Genomic DNA, 20,185 nt, shown 5'->3' with positions numbered 1-20,185 from the left:
ATTAGGGATTCGCTCTCTAAGCGTGGGGTATTAAAATTGCTTTTGAAGGTGTGTGCGCGTTTTACTTTTTAGGTTTTGTTTGAATGATCGCGTGAACTCTCGCTGGTGCTGAACGGGATTTTGAAAAGTTACCGGTGGAAAATACGGCCCTGGTACATTGTATGCTATATTGAAGGTCTTTTAAAAACACTGTTTTTAATGCATTAAGTCACGTTAAGCATTTTAAAATGCCCCGGCATCTGGAGATTCCGCCGGAAGTGGCGCTGCTTCCTTTTACACTGAAATGCCTTCCGTTTGCATGCACATCCACATATGAAATCACTTGCATATATGTATATACACAACTAAAGCATTCGTCTTACCTATCAGAATTGTATAGGTTTGTGAAATTTATTTTGTATGTTTGCGTGAGTGTTTTATGGGTGTTTATCCGCGCACCGAGTTTATATGTATGTGCAAGTGTTTATAGGTGTATATGCATGGATCAAGTTTATATGCGTGTATGTACAGGTGTGTCTGCATGCAGCGAGTTTATATGTATATGTGCGTGTTGTTGTAGGTGTATATGCATGGATCAAGTTTATATGTATAAGCAAGTGTTTATTAGCTCATGCATGCATCAAGTTTAAGAGTATATGCATTCATTACTAACATAAGATGTATTGGTATGGATTTCATATTAGTATGCATGTGTATTTCATATATATATATATATATATATTGAACATCCAATAGTATACATGTATATGCAAGTAATTTCTAGGTGTATATGCACATGTTTTGTGTATGTATTGATAAGCAAAGTTTGATTTAAATCCTACGTGGCGCCTCATAGAAAATAATATCAAATTTACCCCGGGGCACCTTTAGCCCCACTATATCAATACAGTATATCAATATACTATATATATATGTTTTTTTGGAAAAGACTAATCATTTTGCTAGATAAGGCCCCTATTTCTCGGCTGGGATCGTGTAGAGCCCTTTGAAGCTGCATTGAAACTGCAATTTGGACCTTCAACCCGCTCATCCCCATTTATTTCCACTATATGGAGAAAAATCCTGGAATGTTTTTCTCAAAAACCTTCATGTCTTTGTGACTGAAGAAAGAAAGACATGAACATCTTGGATGATGAAGTGGGTAAATTGGATGATCTTGGTGAGTACATTATCAGGAAATTTCAATTTTGGAAGTGAAATATTCCTTTACTACTACTAGTTTAACATTTTAACATTTTTTTCATTAGCTTGACAGTAGAGATGCTACTTTTTAAATAGTGCAGCATTTTCAGTAGCAAGCTATTTTTTTAACCAAGTAGCGGTGTGATGACATGAAATGCTACATTATTTTGCTTAGAATATGAACTGCAATGCCCGACTGGCAAATGATGAATTCTTTAGCATCTAGAGTCTCCCATTTTCAATGAATGTGTCAGACGGTATGCAAAATATTCCAAAATGTTTTGAAGCATTGAATCGTTTGGCAGGGTAAAACAGTCTCACAATGCTTTATAAGGCAAAGTGGATTAATTTGCTATCCACTGAGAAAAATCCCAGAATATTTGCCATCCTTTACTAATGATGAAGAAAATTTTTCAGATAAACACAGATATTGTTCACAGCTTCAACTAACTCCAAACCCACTCTGAACCTGCTCATTCAATGCATGGATGGAGCAAGAACATAATGTAAGTGTCTAAAATGCATGAGCACAGTTCTGTTGAATAATAATATGTTCTCTCCTAATGCTGTTAAGCTGAATGCATGAGCTATAAAACAAAGTGTTTGCTGACATAACCACAGCGCAACAATGCTGATATAAGAGCGTGCAGTTCCTTCAATCAGATGTATGTGAAAGTTGCGTTTGTAACTATAGCAACAGTAGAATCTGCACATTTTCTTTTAGAATCACCATTAGTCCATAACATATTGTACCTATCATAAAATAGAACAACTTGTATGCTTTTTCAAAAATGTGTGCATTTCTAGATATAACTAGTCGCATACATCTAAAATATTACATCACCACTAGACACATCAATTATTTTTCTAATTTTACAAATAGTTTTTACAATGTTTCTATTATTTATAATTGAGCAGAGACTTGGTACACATATTTAAATTTAACACATATTTTATATTTTTTTATTTAATAATGATTTTTTTAATATGTATTAAAATCAAATACAAATAACTATGTATATTAAGTGTCCTATTAAGTAGCTTAGAAGTAGTTAGTTACTTTTTCTTAGTAACTTGTAATGTAACAAACTGCTGGTAGCTTGTCTCTAGTTGAACTGCTCGATATTATAAGAAGCTTGTAATTTGGAAAGCTTATCCAACACTAAACCAAATAAACTAAATCACTGGTAAACTACTCACTCGCTTTCCAGGGGGTCCTGGAGGACCAGCTTCGCCAGATGGACCAGGTGGACCCTGTGGTGTAAAAATTCAATGCATTACTAGCACGTTTCATTATGTTTGAACATAAAATATGATTTTCAGTGAAAGTCGATCATCACTCACAGGCTGACCGGCCTCTCCATCATCTCCCTTGTCTCCGGCAAGGCCATCCAGTCCCTGTGTGAAACAGGACATTACATCACAACATTGCCTAATATTTAATTTCCATCAAGCACCATATTATAGTTTCCTCACAACATTTGCTTAATATGCTGTTGGACATTAAGCCTGTAACTAATGACTATTTTGACAGCCTGTTAATTATTTATTTGATTGATTGTCCACATCTTGCACAATGTTTTTCTTTAAACAATGTGTAATGAAGCCTATAATATATGCTAAACACTGCATCCAAAAAAAATGTTGCTTGAGTGGAAACATTTGTGCACTGAACTTTCTTTGAAATGTTTATACTGTATATACAGTTTTTTATCTAGTACTGACCTGAATAAGATATTTTACATAAAAGACGTTTATGTATAGTCCACAAGAGAAAATAATAGTTGAATTTATAAAAATGACCCCGTTCAAAAGTTTACATTCACTTAATTCTTAATATTGTGCTGTTACCTGAATGATCCACAGCTGTGTGTTTTTTTTTTTTTGTTGTTGTTGTTGTTTAGTGATCATTGTTTATGAGTCCCTTATTTGTCCTAAACAGTTCCCTTACCCTGGAACTTCAAATTCAAAAGTTTTCACCCCCCCAGCTTTTAATGCATTCTTTCCTACTGAAGCATCAGTGAACGTTTGAACCTTCTGTAATAGTTGCATATGAATCCCTCAGTTGTCCTCAGTGTGAAAAGATGGATCTCAAAATCATACAGTCATTGCTGGAAAGGGTTTAAATACACGGAAATGCTAAAGATGCTGAAGAAGAGCGGGCAGTTTAACTGCCCTAAAAAAAAAACCACACACACACAAAAAAAAAAACACAGCTATGGATCATTGAGGTACCAACACACTGTTAAGAATAAAGTGTATGTACACTTTTGAACAGGGTAATTTTTTTAAAAATTCAACTATTATTTTCTCTTGTAGACTATATGTAAACATCTTCTACGTGAAATATCTTATTCAGGTCAGTAATAAATAAAAAAAACAATATGTATTTTGTATGATCGCTCTTATTTTGGTAAAAGAATTAACATTTTGCTGATTCTGCAAGGTGTATGTAAACTTTTGATTTCAACTGTAAAGTGCTTCAGAAAAGAGTTGCACACATTCTTCCCTCACTCTATTACTTCCAGCATGTTAAAATGCATTTGTTCTGCACAGAAATAGTTATTTTACTGTTGCGAGGCGAATAAACTCTTGTGTTTGAATGTCTCCATATTAAACTTACACCAGCTCCGGGTTCACCAGGAGGACCTGGATCTCCAGGGAAGCCAATAGGACCCTAAATTACAAAAAAATGATAGATCAATTCATAGTATTATTATTATTCATAGTGTAATAGCTGAAGGCTACTTTCTGGGATGTCACTGATGGAGACTTACTGGGTTTCCTTTGGGACCGTCATCTCCAGGGGGTCCTCTTGCTCCAGCGGGTCCTGCAGCTCCAGGAGGGCCAGCTTCGCCTTTCTCTCCAAGCTCACCTTTGGGTCCCTATGGAAAGACATAACAACTATCAACATCCTGCTATTACAAATTATGTAAAAATTAACTACGTAATTCAAAGCTGATGCTACGCTATTTTCAAGACCAAGAGGGAGAATAACTGTAAAATGCTGGGTATAAAGACATTATAATGGTTACTTATTGCTTAGCAGTTGCTAGGCCATTTTGGATGGTTGCACCATTCAGAATCAATTAGAATTTCTTAATTTGAATTGAGGCAGCCAACAGGTTGAAATGCATTTTAAATTTGACAAAGTGAATTGAAGTTCATATCACTGCAACAAGTATAACATAATAAGTGTAAAGAAAGGTTGCCAAAACTAACTTTGAATGTTGTCTTAAACTCCTAATGCAAGCAGAAATCTACTGTCCTCTTTAGGCTCAAAAAGCATTGAGACAAACAGACAAACATCAGCATTTAAGATGCTGATATCACATAAACAGGTTTGTGCAGCAGGCGGCGGTTGAAATAATGTCCCTGGGTGAAAAAGGATGATGATAACAGCAACCATCTGGAATGCAAGTGATGTTCACCTCAGCATATATGAGCAAGAGGAAAATTTTCACATGGTCGTTCTAAAGCAGACTGAGGTAAAATTAATCCACCGCAAAGGACTGTAGCAGCCTTGACACCTTAAAGGTCATTAGCTTTATGTGTTCTGGAAATGAGGATTTGTGTAGTTATGCTCCTTGAATGTCAGTAGATTAGCCTCAATTACATACAGGGCAGATACGCCTGGTAAGCACTCATAAAATCACACAAAACAAAACAAATACTTACTACTGGACCAGGCTCTCCTGGTGGTCCTGGATTACCTGCCTCACCGGTCTCACCCTGAAGGGAAACAAATTCAGTTTGATTACAATGTGACATCTGTACACATTCAACATAATAACTACAATACATATTTATGTATAATCATGTTTTGAAGTGATTTCTTCAAGAAAAAATACCAACCTTTTCACCATTTCCACCCATTGCGCCAATACCTCCAGGAGGGCCAGGAGCACCCTGTCAATCAAATAACAACACAGTGCTGTTTCAAATCTTTCTGACTGAGTTTCTATACAAATATTGGACAGTTGAACTCACATCTGCTCCACTAGGACCTTGAGGACCTCTGGGACCAGGAGGACCAGGTGGACCCTGTAAGAAAAACAACAGTTTGTCAAACAATGGAGATAATAAACTCTGAAAGATTCAATCTGCCCATCAAGAATCGACCCATCTTGTGTTTAATAATCAATAGCACTAGCACTAATAATATAAAGTCGCATTAGCAAAATTTCTAAAAAATTTAATGGGCAAACAGACTGATTGTCCACTGTCAATACTGTGGCAATGCATAAAGCAGAAGACGTCAAGTTTTCTGTTGGTCAATGTGGTGAATTTGAATGACCAACTTGAACACGAGTGAATTAACACTAACAGAAATACTAACAATTATTTATCACTTAAATAAACAAAAAATATTCTCGTAGCTTAATAACATTACATTTGAACCACTGATGACACATGGACTATTTTAACAATGTCCTTACTACCTTTCTGGGCCTTGAATGTGGTAGTTGCATTGCTGTTTATGAAGGGTCAGAAAGCTTTTGGATTTCATCAAAAATATCTTAATTTGGAGCATCATGAGGGTGAATAATTATGACAGAATTTTCATTTGTGGGTGAACTATCCCTTTAATGTTTTTATGACACCATTACATTAAACATATGCAGTACACTGACAAACTTTGTTGTAACTGTATTTTAAATTAAGCAAGTATGAATGTTCAGTACATAGTTGAGACTAATTATGACAAAACTATAGTAAACACTGCACTTTGACAATAAACTCACCATTGGGCCGACATCTCCATTCTCTCCTTTCTCACCTGGTGGTCCTGGCAAACCCTAGAGGAGAATAAGTTTTACATATTAATCAGGGAGAATGCCAGGTTACATAAGAGTTGACCTATTCCAATTTCAAAAATGCTAAAACCTTCAGTAACAAGAGCGGATACGTTCATGTTTCCTCTTCCCCCATGAACTACGTAACAATTTAGAATAACAATCAGTCTCTTAGTGTTGAATATTAATATTATACATTTACAGCTCTGAGCCGTCGGGTAAACACTATTAATCAAATAACAATTTTGGTAATTAGCAGCAGAAGGAACCTCATGGCATTTAACGCATTTGCATTTGGGTGCCTGTGAATGTGTCACACCCGGTGTCACTTTGAAAATATTAAACACAAAAAGAGACAAAGCTTGGCAAGCCATTCATTTTGCAATATAATTGTGCTTGACTAAAGAGGTTTGAATGTTTTTCAGATCATTATCACCAAACAATGACAATAGACGTCTCTCCATTGTTCATAGTCAACATCTGTAATTACAAGGCTATTCTGGGTCATTGTATTTCGCAGACATGCTCTTTGGTACCCGCTAACGCATATCTTACCGCTTATTGTTGTGATAAATGTTCTGTTACTATAAAAGGACAGAAGCGACATTTCACAGTCATTTTGAGGGACACAATTTTCCCAACTGTCAAAACAGCTTATACGTTATATTTACAGTGGGGTTTGGAAAGATAATGAAACTCAGTGACTTAATTCTAATTAAGTCCAATTACTTCTCATTAGCAAGTTATTCAAAACTTGAGAGAAAACAAATTAAGATGGTTAATTTCTTCATATCAAAAATCATTATTGCAGAGGATCAGTGAGAGGTACTAACAAGGAGACGCAGAGCACAAACAATTAGCACAGTTGGGATGAATCACTATTTCTATTACCTTTGATTACTAGTCAATTGCTCTGAGTGACTTTGTAATATTGCTGTGCTGAGTAACAGTCTCTGTTGCCATTTGAAAATCACTCCCTCATTATTCCCACAAAGGTGAAGTGTGTAATTTCCTGCAATATTATAATACTTTCTCAGAGAAAGCTGCTGTACCCTTGAAAATTTTCAGGTTGGTAAGATTTTTTTTTTAAGGTTTTCACCAAGGCCCTCTTTATTTATAGAAGCCCTTTTCTGCCGCTGAATTAAAAAAAAAAAAAAAAAGAGGTTATTGTGACTTCTAATCTTACAATTCTGATATTTTTTTCTCAGAATATAAATTGTAAAGAGCTATGAACTCGCAATTGTGAGTTATAAAGTCAGAATTGCAAAAAAAAATCTTGTCTTGTAATTGCGAGTTTATATCTTCCAATTCTTACTTTTTTTGCAATTCTGACTTTTTTCTCAGAATTGTGAGATATAAACTCGCTACTGCAAGTTAGAAAGTTAGAATTGCAATTCTGATGGTTTTTTTCTCATAATTAGGAGTTTATATCTCAGTTTTAACTTTTTTCCCACTTCTTACTTTTCTAAGAATCAAGATATATAAACTAATTGTGAGTTCTAAAATCAGAACTGCAAGATAAAAATTTAAAAATGTGAGTTCTAAAGTTAGAATTGCGAGATAAAAACTTGAAATTGCATTATAAAGTCAGTACTGCAAGATAAAATTTTTAAATTGCAAATTATAAGGTCAGAATTGCGAGATAAAAACTTTAAATTACAAGTTATAAAGTCATAATTGCGAGATAAAAACTTGCTACTCTGACTTTTTTCTCGTAATCGCGAGTTTATATCTCACAATTCTAACTTTTTTTCACAATTCTGATTTTTTCTCAAAATTGTTAGATATAAACTTGTTATAAAGTTTATAAAGTCCAATTTTGAGGGTGAAAAAAAGACTGATGTTCTCAGAATTGCGAGTTTATATCTCACAATTTTGACTTTATAACTCGCAATTGCGTGTTTATGTATAAACATTTATATAAATAAGATAAACTTGCAATTCTGAGAAAAAAAGTCAGAAATGTGAGATAAAAAGTCCATTCAGTGGCTAAAATGGGCTTCCATTTTTATTAGACTCAAACAAATCACAGTAAAAAAAAAAAAAAAAAAAAAAAAAAAACAATAACATTAAGAAATATTATTAAAATGTAAAATAACTATTTCTTAATAAAAACTGATCTCTTTTAAAATGCTATATTCCTATGATGGCAAAGCTGAATTTTCAGCAGCCAATACTCCAGTCTTTAGTGTCACATGATCCTTCAGAAATCATTCTAATATGCTGATTATCATCAATGTTAAAAACTTAACATTGCTTAATATATACATATTTTTTTAGGATTATTTGACGAATGGGAAGTTCAAAAGAACAGCTTTAATTTAAAATAGAAAAATTGTGTGACATTATAAATGTCTTTACTGTTACTTTTGAACAATTTAATGCATCCTTGCTGAATAAAAGTATTACTTTCATTCATAAATAAATAAATAAATAAATAAATAGAATCTTCTGACCCCAAAACTTTTAATGGCCAGTGTATAAACAATTCGTAAGCTGAAAAAAACAGCTAAAACCAGCCTAAGCTGGTTGGCTGGTCTTAGCTGGTTTAAGATGGAAGTAGCTGCTTTTAGCTGGTCTCCCAGCCTGACCAGCAAAGACCAGCCTGGCTAGCTAAAGAAGTGGCCAGAAACAGCCTGCGAACAGCTATGACCAGCTAAAACCAGTCAACCAGCTTAGTTTTTTTTTTTCAAAGTGGTTATCAAAATATTTCTGTGTTTCAATGTTTGTAACAATGGCTCAACCAATGGCTTGAACTTGGGAAGCTGAAGTGGGACTCTCTGTTCGGTTTTGAGAAGCAATTATCCATTTTGCAAATCCAACTGGTGGCGCTAGCAGGACAAAAATTACAATTCAGCTTGAAAACGTCAAGTAAACTAAACCTGACGGAATCAATCAGCGATGTTTAGAGCAACATAATTGAATCCAGATTTTAAAAATGGCTGTTGCTCCCTTTGCTTAATTATCCTCCCTTGATGATATTTAATAGTGGAGCAATGTGTAAATTAAATAATATGCATGCAGCAGATATATAACAGGTGTTTACATTGTGTAAAGATGAAACTGTACCTGTAGACCGACGGGACCGGGAAGACCTGGGAAACCACGGGGGCCCTCATCTCCCTTCTGCCCAAACATACCCTGCTGACCTCTAGGTCCGGGCTCTCCGTCACTTCCCTACACAAGAAAAAACACTCAGGTAAATGATAACATAATGATGGTAAACATCTGAAACTGATACAAACTCTTAACATGATGGTGGGAAAGTACAGTACAACAGTCTCTTTACATGTAAAGTCTGCTGACCCCAGAATGTCTTTCATACTCTACTGTAGGGTGCAGACAAGCATGAAAATGAGATCTACCCCCTGAGACATCAAAAGTCAAGCTTGAAAAGATGTGCCATTCAGAGGAACGCCCAGAGGAATTATTGAGGGTGAGAATGTGCTGCCCTCATTTCAGATGACGCTTGCTCTACAGGGTCAGTGGAAGGGGAAAGGAAGGGTTCAGCACAGTTCAAACAAAAGCGGAATGAAGATGAGGTTATTAAAGAGATGTGAGGTAACAACACCGCCTGTGAGAAGACCATGTCTGAATGGTAGGTCACTGCAGGATATATGGAGTATTTGTACTGGAGGCTATGAGGGAATGCGATATTGACTGACCTACAGGACAGACTTCACCATAATGGTTAACAAGCATTATTAATATGAAAAAAAAAAAAAATAAATAAAAAAGAAATAAACAAATAAATAAATTAAATAAATATATATATATATATATATATATATATAATTTCTTTTTTTATGTGTACATTCATTAATTAAAATTTATGTTGGTTTAACATGTTAATTTGATATGTTTAACAAAGTAAAAAAAAAAAAAAAAAAACAGCTCACTGAATGTCTATTCAGTGTGAACATGCAACCAATTCAATTAGTTGATCATGTACAGGCATGTAATCAGTGAATAACAAAAAACAACAACAACAACAACAACAACAACAACAAAAAAACTAACTGATACAACTAACTAAATTAAAATAAAATAACAACAGAAAAAAAATTACACTACTAAATGTTAATTTATTTGCTTCCAAATGTAAAATCATACCGCTTTTATTTTAGTGTAAAACAACAGGGACACCTAAAAGCAAACAAATCTTATTACAAATATGGAATATGATCGACATGCGTTACGTTATAAGGCCATTTCACATTTTATGTGGGAAAACATTAATTTCTGTGTAAATCACATCCTTGCATTTAATTAATTTGATTACATTTTTTAAATCAAGTGACAATCCTAATAACATATGCATATAAAGAAAGAAGGTTAAGTCAAATATTGCTCATATTTAAGTGACTAGGATCTTTCAAGCAGTATTAACATCACTAAGTCATCTAATAGATTTAACGTCTCAAACGTTTCCAAATTTGTAAGATTCTACTCAGAAGAACAGCTGAATAGTTTCCAAGAATGTTCTTCACATAACTGCACAGAATAGGTGTAATTATCAGCTTTTATAGAGCTAATGAATCAAGGAAACAGAGAGGCCCAGCTGGGAGTGTTCAGCTTGAGTCATAAACTTTAAATATTCAACTGTGTGCCACCTGGCCCTGACTACTTACTCTCACTGCTGCTTTATCAACTCAGCAGGCCGCCTGACAGAGGCAAAACTGAGCAAGTGTGAGCAGTTCGTCATTTAACAGACACTTTTATCCAAAGCAACTTCTAGTGCACTTAACACAAAGATAATCCCCCTGCAACAATAATGACCAAGGTTAAAAAAATCAGAGTGACTCAATCTAAGAAAATCTTGTCCAGTTGATGTAACCAGCACTTTTAGGCCAGTAGTTACAAAGTTCCAATGATTTTGCCACGTGTAAGAGTTTCTATGCCTTGCAAACATAAAACATTTGTTTAAACATTATTTCAAGGTTAATTCGTTACCCTTTGCAAGGTTCAAAGCTACATTCTTTCAGCTAATAGCCCAGATTATTAATCAATAGGCCCAGCACAGCACCCCTGAGCTAAAAAAATCAGACTTGAGCTGTGAAGATACTTTATACAGTTGAGGTCAAAAGTTTACATACACCTTGCAGAATCTGCAAAATGTTAATTATTTTACCAAAATAAGAGGGATTATTCAAAACGTATGTTTTTTTTTTTTTATTAGTACTGACCTTTATAAGATATTTCACATAAATGACGCTTACATATAGTCCACAAGAGAAAATAATGGTTGAGCTTATAAAAATGACCTGCAGGTGTCCCGAGTTCGATCCCACCCCCTTCTCTTTTCCCCACTTTGATTTCTGTCCAACTACTCTGTCCTATCTAAATAAAGGCATAAGTTCTTCAGAGAAATCCTTCAGGTCCCACAAATCAATTTGAACCCTTTCCAACAATGACTGTATGATTTTGAGATCCATTTTTTCACATTGAGGACAACTGAGGGACTCATATGCAACTATTACAGAAAGTTCAAACACCCACTGATGCTTCAGAAGGAAAACGATGCATTAAGAGCCAGGGGTGTAAACTTTTGAACAAAATGAAGATGTGTATATTTTCTTATTTTGCCTAAATAATGTTATTTTTTCATTTAGTACTGCCTTCAGAAGCTACAGAAGACACTTACATGTTCCCAGAAAACGAAATCAGTTAAATTTGATCTTCAAATTCAAATAGTTTACACCTCCTGGCTCTTAATATCTCTTTTGTCCTTCTGGAGCATTAGTGAGTGTTTTAACTTTCTTGAACCTTCTGTTCAAATACACAAAATACACAAAAATGTTGAAAAACCAAAGAATTTGAAGGACCTGAAGGATTTTTCTGAAGAACAGCGGACAGTTTAACTGTTCAGGACAAACAAGGGACTAATGAAGAACTATCACTAAACAAACAAACAAACAAACAAACAAACAAAACACACACACACAGCTGTGGATCATTCAGGTTACAACAGTATTAAAAATCAAGTGTATGTAAACTTTTGAACATGGTCATTTTTATAAATTCAACTATTATTTTCTCTCGTGGACTATATGTAAACGTCTTTTATGTAAAATATCTTATTCAGGTCAGTACTAAATTAAAAAAATAATATGCATTTTGTATAATCCCTCTTATTATGGTAAAATAATTACCATTTTGCAGATTCCTCAAGGTGTATGTAAACTTTTGTCCTCAACTGTATGTGTGAAATCACTGCAATAATAAAGATGATATATTTGTGTGACAGCTATTCCAGGATGAATGGAAAAAAGAGGTCATCATTTGGGTTTCATCTTATATGGCTCAAACTGAAGGTTGTAAGTACTCACAGCAGGACCTGGAGCTCCAATTACACCCTGAGGACCAACTGGACCTGGTGGACCCTACAGAAACAGACAATCAGAGCAATTTAGGGATTGATTGTAAAGACGCTAGATCTCATATGAACAATAGTTGTAATAAAGTGTAAATGAAAAGGTGAAAAGGTAAGCAAACACGTATAAATAATATTACTATAATAATATTATCATTTTACATAAAATAAATTGTAACACTTTACAATAAGGTTCAATTTAGTTAACATACATTAGTTAAAATGAACTAACAATCAAAAATATAATCAGATCATTTATTAATCTTAGTTATAGGGATAGTTCACCTAAAAATGAAAATTCTGTCATTAATTACTCAACCTCATGTTGTTCCAAACCCATATGATCTTCTTTCATCTTCAAAATACAAATTAAGATATTTTAGATTAAATCCGAGAGCCTTCTGTCCCTGGACAGCAACGTCAGCAACTGACACGTTCAAGGTCCAGAAAGGTTGTGAGGACATCATTAAAATACTCCATGTGACATTAGTGGTTTAACCTTAAATTTATGAAGCTTCAAGAATACTCTTTGTATGCAAAAAAAACAAAACAAAACAATAATAACGACTTTATTCGTTGAAAACTGACACGAAAGAAAAGAAAATGTTGAATAAAGTCGTTATTGTTGTTTTCTTTGTGCACCAAAAGTATTCTCGTAGCCTTATGAAATTACGGTTGAACGACTGATGTCACGTGGACTATTTTTATCAATGTCTTTAATATTTTTCTGGGCCTTGAATGTGGTAGTTGCATTGCTGTCTATGCAGGGTCAGAGAGCTCGGAATTCATAAAAAAATATCTTAATTTGTGTTCTGAAGATGATCGAAGGTCGTACGGGTTTGGAACAGCATGAGAATGAGCAATTAATGAAAGAATTTCCATTTTTGGGTGAACTATCCCTTTAAACTTGGTCATTTCAACATTTACTAATACATTATTAAAACCAAAAGTTTTACTGTTAATATTATTCAATGGACCTGAGCTAACATGAACTAACATGTTGCAAATGACACATGCAATAGACAGTCACAAGGATTAAAAAAAAGCAACAATAAATATGGACAATAAAGACAGATCATAGTATTATGGAATATGACTGCTTTATAAGTACTTAGTCAATGCATTAAACTAATGGGACAATATTATAAAACGTTACCAAATAAATATACAATAGTTAATATTTTGAATATTTTATTTATAATAAAATATTACAAATATAAATACAAATACTTTGTATAAATTGTTCGAATACTGATCAACTTACATGTTCGCCTTTGTCACCCTTGCTTCCCTTTTGACCTGGTTCTCCAACTTCTCCCTAGAAAGAAAAAAAAAAAATCAAGTTTGAAAATCAAGTAACCCCAAGCTCTGTTTACAACTTTTCCCAACTTGCCTGGTCATCAAAATTTTCTCAAGGTCACTTCAGCATCAACAGCAGAGCAAACTTTACTCCGGAGATTTTAATTTAACAGTAAAACCAAGACCTTGGGATGTTTTTGCAATTAATTGATTACTTGGCCCCTCCAACACTATTGCCGCCACAGCCGAAAAGAATAATGTGACTTGGGACGTGATAAGGATCTAAAAAAGCACTATTCTACATTTAACAGGGCGATAATAGATTCTGGAATACATTAGCCTCAAAGCACGTTTGTTTACTTGGTTTGTGTGCAGAAGTGTGCGTGTGCGCCTCGGTTTCACTATAGTAATGATTTTGTGTCTTGTTTGGTTATAGTGATGGATAAGTCAAAACACTGTCCGCATGGTCAGTAATGGTGTGCAGATGTAAGAACGACGTGATGTCTATGAATTGAAACATCACACTGTAGAGAGTGCTGTACCTTATCACCGTCCTCTCCAGGTGGACCCTGAGGTCCGGCAGGGCCTGGAAGTCCAACAGGACCTTGGATGCCATCCCGACCGGCAGGACCGGGAGGTCCTTTCTCACCCTGCGTGAAGTTAAGACCGAACATTTTACATTCTGTAAGTCTGAAAAAGCAGATTAGGAAACGGCTAACACCTCTATGCATTACATCCTATGAGGAATACTTTAATCCGGTTAATACAGGCAGTCTGAGCACACAAGGCTAATGGCAGATCCACTGCAATTAATTAACAGCATTTAAACACTATGCAGAAGAATATCTTCACTAATTAATATAAAACCTTTCTGTCAGCTAATTGATTTCAGCTTTAACTGTGTGCTGTAAAAGTCATAATGAACTGAATTTTTCTGTTTGGATGCTGCATTAAACTGGCTAAGCTATCTGTGCTAGATGTGTTTATTGAAAAGATGAATTTTAATGAACCAAAACTCCCTTTTGTTTCCCATAGGAATCTTTAGACTTTAGAGCATTGCTTACAGGAGAAGACCACTTCCAGAACAAAAATAGATAAAGATAATGTACTCACCCCCTTGTCATCCAAGATGTTCATGTCTTTCTTTTTTCAGTCATAAAGAAATTTCGTTTTTTGAGGAAAACATTTCCGGATTTTTCTCCATATAATGGACTGCTATGGTGCCCCCATTTTGAACTTCCAAAGTGCAGTTTATATGTGGCTTCAAACAATCCTAAATGCGGTTGTAAACAATCCCAGCCAAGGAAGAAGGGCCTTATCTAGCGAAACGATCGGTTATTTTCATTAAAAAAAAAAAAAAAATACAATTTAAATACTTTTTAATCTCAAACGCTCATCTTGTCTTGCTCTGCCTGAACTTTTTGTTTTCTGGTTCAAGACAGTTAGGGTATGTCGAAAAACTCCAATCGTATTTTCCCCGCAACTTCAAAAATCATTTCAAAATCATCCTACATCGCTGCAGAAGTACCGACCCAGTCTTTGCAAAGTGAACATACAAAGAATATCAAACACCCTTAACAAAAAACGGTAAAACAGCGATATAGGGCGATTTTGAAGTTGAGGGAGAACATGAGATGGGAGTTTTTTGACAAACCCTAACTGTCATGAACCGGAAAAAAAGTTCAGTTCAGTTCAGTTCAAGTTCAGGCAGAGTAAGACAAGATGAGTGTTTGACATTGAAAGTATATAAATTGTATTATTTTGATGAAAATATCTGATCGTTTCGCTAGATAAGACCCTTCTTCCTCGGCTGGGATTGTTTACAACAGCATTTAGGATTGTTTGAAGCTGCATTTAAACTGCATTTTGAAAGTTCAAAATCGGGGCACCATAGAAGTCCATTATATGGAGAAAATGCTGAAATGTTTTCCTCAAAAAAATTTCTTTATGACTGAAGATTACCTGACAATTTTTGTTCTTCTCCTTTTATGTTAGTTGCTATTTTACTTTCTATATGGTAAATTCAGGTAAATTAGGCCACGATTTGCTATTCATCTCATCAAAAGTGGCCCAATTTACTTGAATTGACACTATTTCTTTTTCTTATTCTTTTAGACAATTTACAAGATAATATTGGCATTAATTATCTCCAAACAATGTGCACTCACTGGAGCACCCTTCTCTCCAGCAGGTCCTGGGGGTCCCTGAGGGCCATTACGTCCTGTTAGACCTATGGGTCCTCCTGGTCCAGCTGCTCCTCTCTCTCCTGGTGATCCCTGTGACACACATATCCCATTAAATCTGACTGGAACACAACTGGAATCCACAAGACATTATTAACCAAACTGGATAATTCAGATTAAAAATATTAATTCAGATTAACAATTGCTCTTCTGTTGGGTGTGCTGATTCCAAACTTCAGTTTCCATACATATATATTTTTCCAAATGAAAACAATTAAACTAATTCACCATAAAATGTCTCTTAAAATAAATACATATACTATTATTTTATATATAACTATACTATTTACTGTAAAATATATCTTATAATTAATACACATACTTTCAAAGGTTAATATTTTATAGCCAAACAAAACTATAAAACATTACATTTAAAGTTTCATGGCTTTTCCAGGCATGGAAACGACGGTTTCAAATGTCACTGATATTTCCAGGTGTTCCATGTCTGTGGGAACCATGTTATTCGGTGGTTTGTTTTGGCTCTGAGGTTTAGTTCTCATACAGATACTTTCTGCTGCACTAAGCAACACTAAAGCACATTTGTGTATCACATTAAATACATTTCTTTCTTAAAGTGTATCAGCAGGTCTTACTGACATACAAATGTTGATGTGAGAGCAAGCTTTCTGGTTCAAAACCAATGCATGGCGTGTCTTTTTCTGAAACAGTCCATTAGAGCTTCTATTAGCACTGAAGGATTAGCACTGAAGAGAGCTCTCAGAGCGAGGGCTTTATTCACCATTTACTTAAAGACATCCGCTTGCTTTCACATGCATGCACATAGCCACAGAAACACATGCTAAAACTCACACAACATTATCCGACTACATTAGCCAGCAGTGGTAACGCTTCTAAACATAGCAACGGGTCAAGGTCACTGCAAACCACACTGGACTACGAGCAGGGCAGAATGTTTTTTTCAACATCTGAGTGCATTCTATTAATCACATCTCAATCATTACCTAAAAACTGTTTTTATATATACACTACTAGTCAAAAGTTTTTGAACAGTGAGATTTTTAAGGTTTTTTTAAAAAAGTCTCTTCTGCTCACCAAGCCTGCATTTATTTGATCCAAAGTACAACAGAAACAGTAAAAGATTGAAATATTTTCACTATTTAAAATAACTGTTTTCTATTTAGATATATTTTAAAATGTAATTTATTTCTGATTTCAAAGTTGATTTTTTAGCATCATTACTCCAGTCACATCATACTTCAGAAATCATTCTAATATTCTGATTTGCTGCACAAAAAACGTTTATTATTATGATGCTGAAAACAGCTGAGTAGAATTTTTCAAGTTTCTTTGATGAATAGAAAGCTCAGAAGAACAGCATTTATCTTAAATAGAAATCATTTGTAGCATTACAAATGTCTTTATCATCACTATTGATTATAAGCATTCTTGCTAAATAAAAGTATTATTTTCTATAATTTATTAAATTATTATAAAAATAATAATAATAATAATAATAATAAATAAAAAACAATCACTCCAAGCTTTTGAATGGTATAGTGTATAATGTTACAAAAGCTTTTTATTTCAGATAAATGCTGATCTTTAGGTCTTTCTATTCATCAAAGAATCCTGAAAATTTACTCAACTGTTTTAAATATTGATAATAATAATAATGATGATAATAATAATAATAATAATAATAATAATAATAAATGTTTCTTGAACAGCAAATCAGCATATTTGAATGATTTCTAAAGGATCACTGAAGACTGGAGTAATTATGCTGAAAATGTAGTTTTGATCACAAGAATAAATTACATTTCAAAATATATTTAAATAAAAGGCAGTTATTTTAAATAGTAAAAATAGTTCAGAATATTACTGCATGTGCTGTATTTTGTATCAAATAAATGCAGGCTTGGGGAGCAGAAGAAAATTCTTTAAAAACATCAAAAAACTTAGGTAGTGTATATTTAAACGTAAAAACATTTTTGCACATCATGCATTTTTAATTTATAAAAATCATACATTTTTTGCAAGTTGCGCCACATACAACCTGAACCAATCTCGCCTTGTTAAAATGGGTATATAAATAAGTAAATACATACACATATACATTCCATTGACTACTCAGTCCACCAGTAAAGCATTACTGATCTAAATGATCTAGATTCTTTGGAATAACAATAAACTGGATTACAGCAGAAGTGCCCAAACTTTTCACTATGAAGAACCAAAAAACAAAAAGTAAAAAATCAAAAGTAAATGTTGTATTATATCCAAATATATTATTATTATTACACTTTTTAAAATCAAATTCACAACCTGTAAATCCTCTAATTTTTAAAGCAAATACAGAACAAAAAGTGTTAAAACACAAATATAAATTAGAAATGAATATATGCTCCAATGGCATTTTTCCCCTCTATTTTTATGGCATGATATGACATGGTGGGCCAAATCAAAGGTCATCATGGGCTCTGGTTTGGGCATCTTTGGATTAGATACATGGAGGTATATCTATCCATGAAAGATTTATGTTATTTAAAAATCCACATCGTTTTCCACATATTTTGGACTATGGGGGGTACCATTATTTCGATGATGTAAAATGGTTGCACTGGTGCTACCGGTTTTTTTTTTTTTTTTTTTTTTTTTTTTTACCGCAACACAACTTGGAAAGTAAATGCAGCCACAGAAGAAGTTTCTCAGCGCGGGTTTTACTCGACATCCTTGGGCATTTGGACTCCTTGTTGGGAAAAACGATGGTATGGCATTTGGTTAAAGCCTACGCTAATATCCATCACCACATGTTTTGTGACACAACCTGAGTTGTGTATTCCGAGTTGTGTTGCGGTAAAAATAGCAACAGCTAGTGCCAGTAACTCATCAAGTGCAAACGTTTCATGTCATCGAAATAATGTTGTCCCCATAGTCTAAAATATGTATAAAACTGTGTGTTTTTTAAAATATAATTTTCATGGGTTTTCTACTACATGTTTCAGTAAGAAATATCATTTATGTCAAGCCATACAAGTTTTAATACCCATGTTTCCCTTTAAAAGTAAGACAGATATCTAAAGATAAAAGTTCCTGGTCATTTTCACAATGAATGACCCACTAACACTACAGACTATGACCAATCATACAACCTATCGAACTGACACCACACACAGACCTGACTCACTTCTCATTTAATACACCACCTCACAAACACATTCAGACAAACTTCTCGGAAAACACACTGTGCAAACTGACTCAACTCTTTGTTAGAAACTTCTCCGAAGAGTTGTAGTCTGCTGCCGGTGACTCAATTCAGGCACCTGCGGGAGGTCTATTTAGGCAAAGATAAGATGGCTGATTGGCGTGGGTGGGCCACTGACTCAAAATCCTTCTGATTTCAGACATTTTTCTTGCCGGGCTGTACAGATGCTTTTTATACAAGAGAGACAATGAATCCCTACACCAATCTTCCTCAAGCTGAAAGGGGCTTCACATAGCGCACAGCTGAAGCTTTGATGGTTTTAAGCTGTACTGCTGTGCCTTCGCTGCACTACAGCAGAAGACAGACAGCAGTTACTTTAATGGGAGGATGCTACTTCCATGCAGAATAGAGTCTCTATTTTATTCTACATTCTATATGATTGTAGGGGTGTCTCCAAGCCAAAATTTCAGGGATCTATAACTTTCAGCACAACTTAATTCAACTATTGAACACGGTTCTTTCATTTCTTAATAAAAAGTATTATATAAATGTTCAAGTCAAATGTTAATCTAAAATATTACAGTTAGTAATACTTACATATGAAGCGCCAATCATACACACAGCATATGCATATGCATTCAGATTTCTAAATATATATTCTGATTTAATTTATATATTCAGAATTATAACGATATATTCTTATTTATAACTATATATTTAGATTTACTTCTATATATTCACAATTTACATTTATATATTCTGATTTCTAAATATATATTCTGATTTACTTTATATATTCAGAATTATAACTATATATTCTTATTCATAACTATATATTCACAATTTACATTTATATAATCAGATTTCTAAAAACATTCTGATTTACTTTTATATATTTAGAATTATAACTAGATATTCTGATTTACATTTATATATTCTGATTTATAACTATATATTTAGATTCACTTCTATATATTCAGAATTATAACTAGATATTCTGATTTGCATTTATATATTCTGATTTATAACTATATTCAGATTTACTTCTATATATTCACAATTTACAATTATATATTCAGACTTCTAAATACATTTTCTTATTTACTTCTATATATTCAGAATTATA

General features: G+C 33.9%; 1 protein-coding gene across 1 annotated transcript in view; it reads right to left on the bottom strand.

Annotated features, from left to right (window-relative positions):
* The window catches only part of col11a1b (collagen, type XI, alpha 1b), a 91,474-nt gene that overhangs the window by 12,810 nt on the left and 58,479 nt on the right, over positions 1–20,185 (bottom strand). Inside the window, 13 exon segments of the mRNA XM_051133839.1 lie at positions 2,383–2,436; positions 2,527–2,580; positions 3,806–3,859; positions 3,960–4,067; positions 4,861–4,914; positions 5,038–5,091; positions 5,173–5,226; positions 5,928–5,981; positions 9,048–9,155; positions 12,308–12,361; positions 13,616–13,669; positions 14,193–14,300; positions 15,819–15,926. Coding sequence (XP_050989796.1) covers positions 2,383–2,436; positions 2,527–2,580; positions 3,806–3,859; positions 3,960–4,067; positions 4,861–4,914; positions 5,038–5,091; positions 5,173–5,226; positions 5,928–5,981; positions 9,048–9,155; positions 12,308–12,361; positions 13,616–13,669; positions 14,193–14,300; positions 15,819–15,926 — 918 coding nt within the window.

This window comes from Labeo rohita, chromosome 2, assembly GCF_022985175.1.
Source record: "Labeo rohita strain BAU-BD-2019 chromosome 2, IGBB_LRoh.1.0, whole genome shotgun sequence".
Lineage (NCBI taxonomy): Eukaryota > Metazoa > Chordata > Actinopteri > Cypriniformes > Cyprinidae > Labeo > Labeo rohita.
The sequence above is the reverse complement of the archived record's forward strand: the minus strand, read 5'-3'. Positions and strand labels throughout refer to the sequence as shown.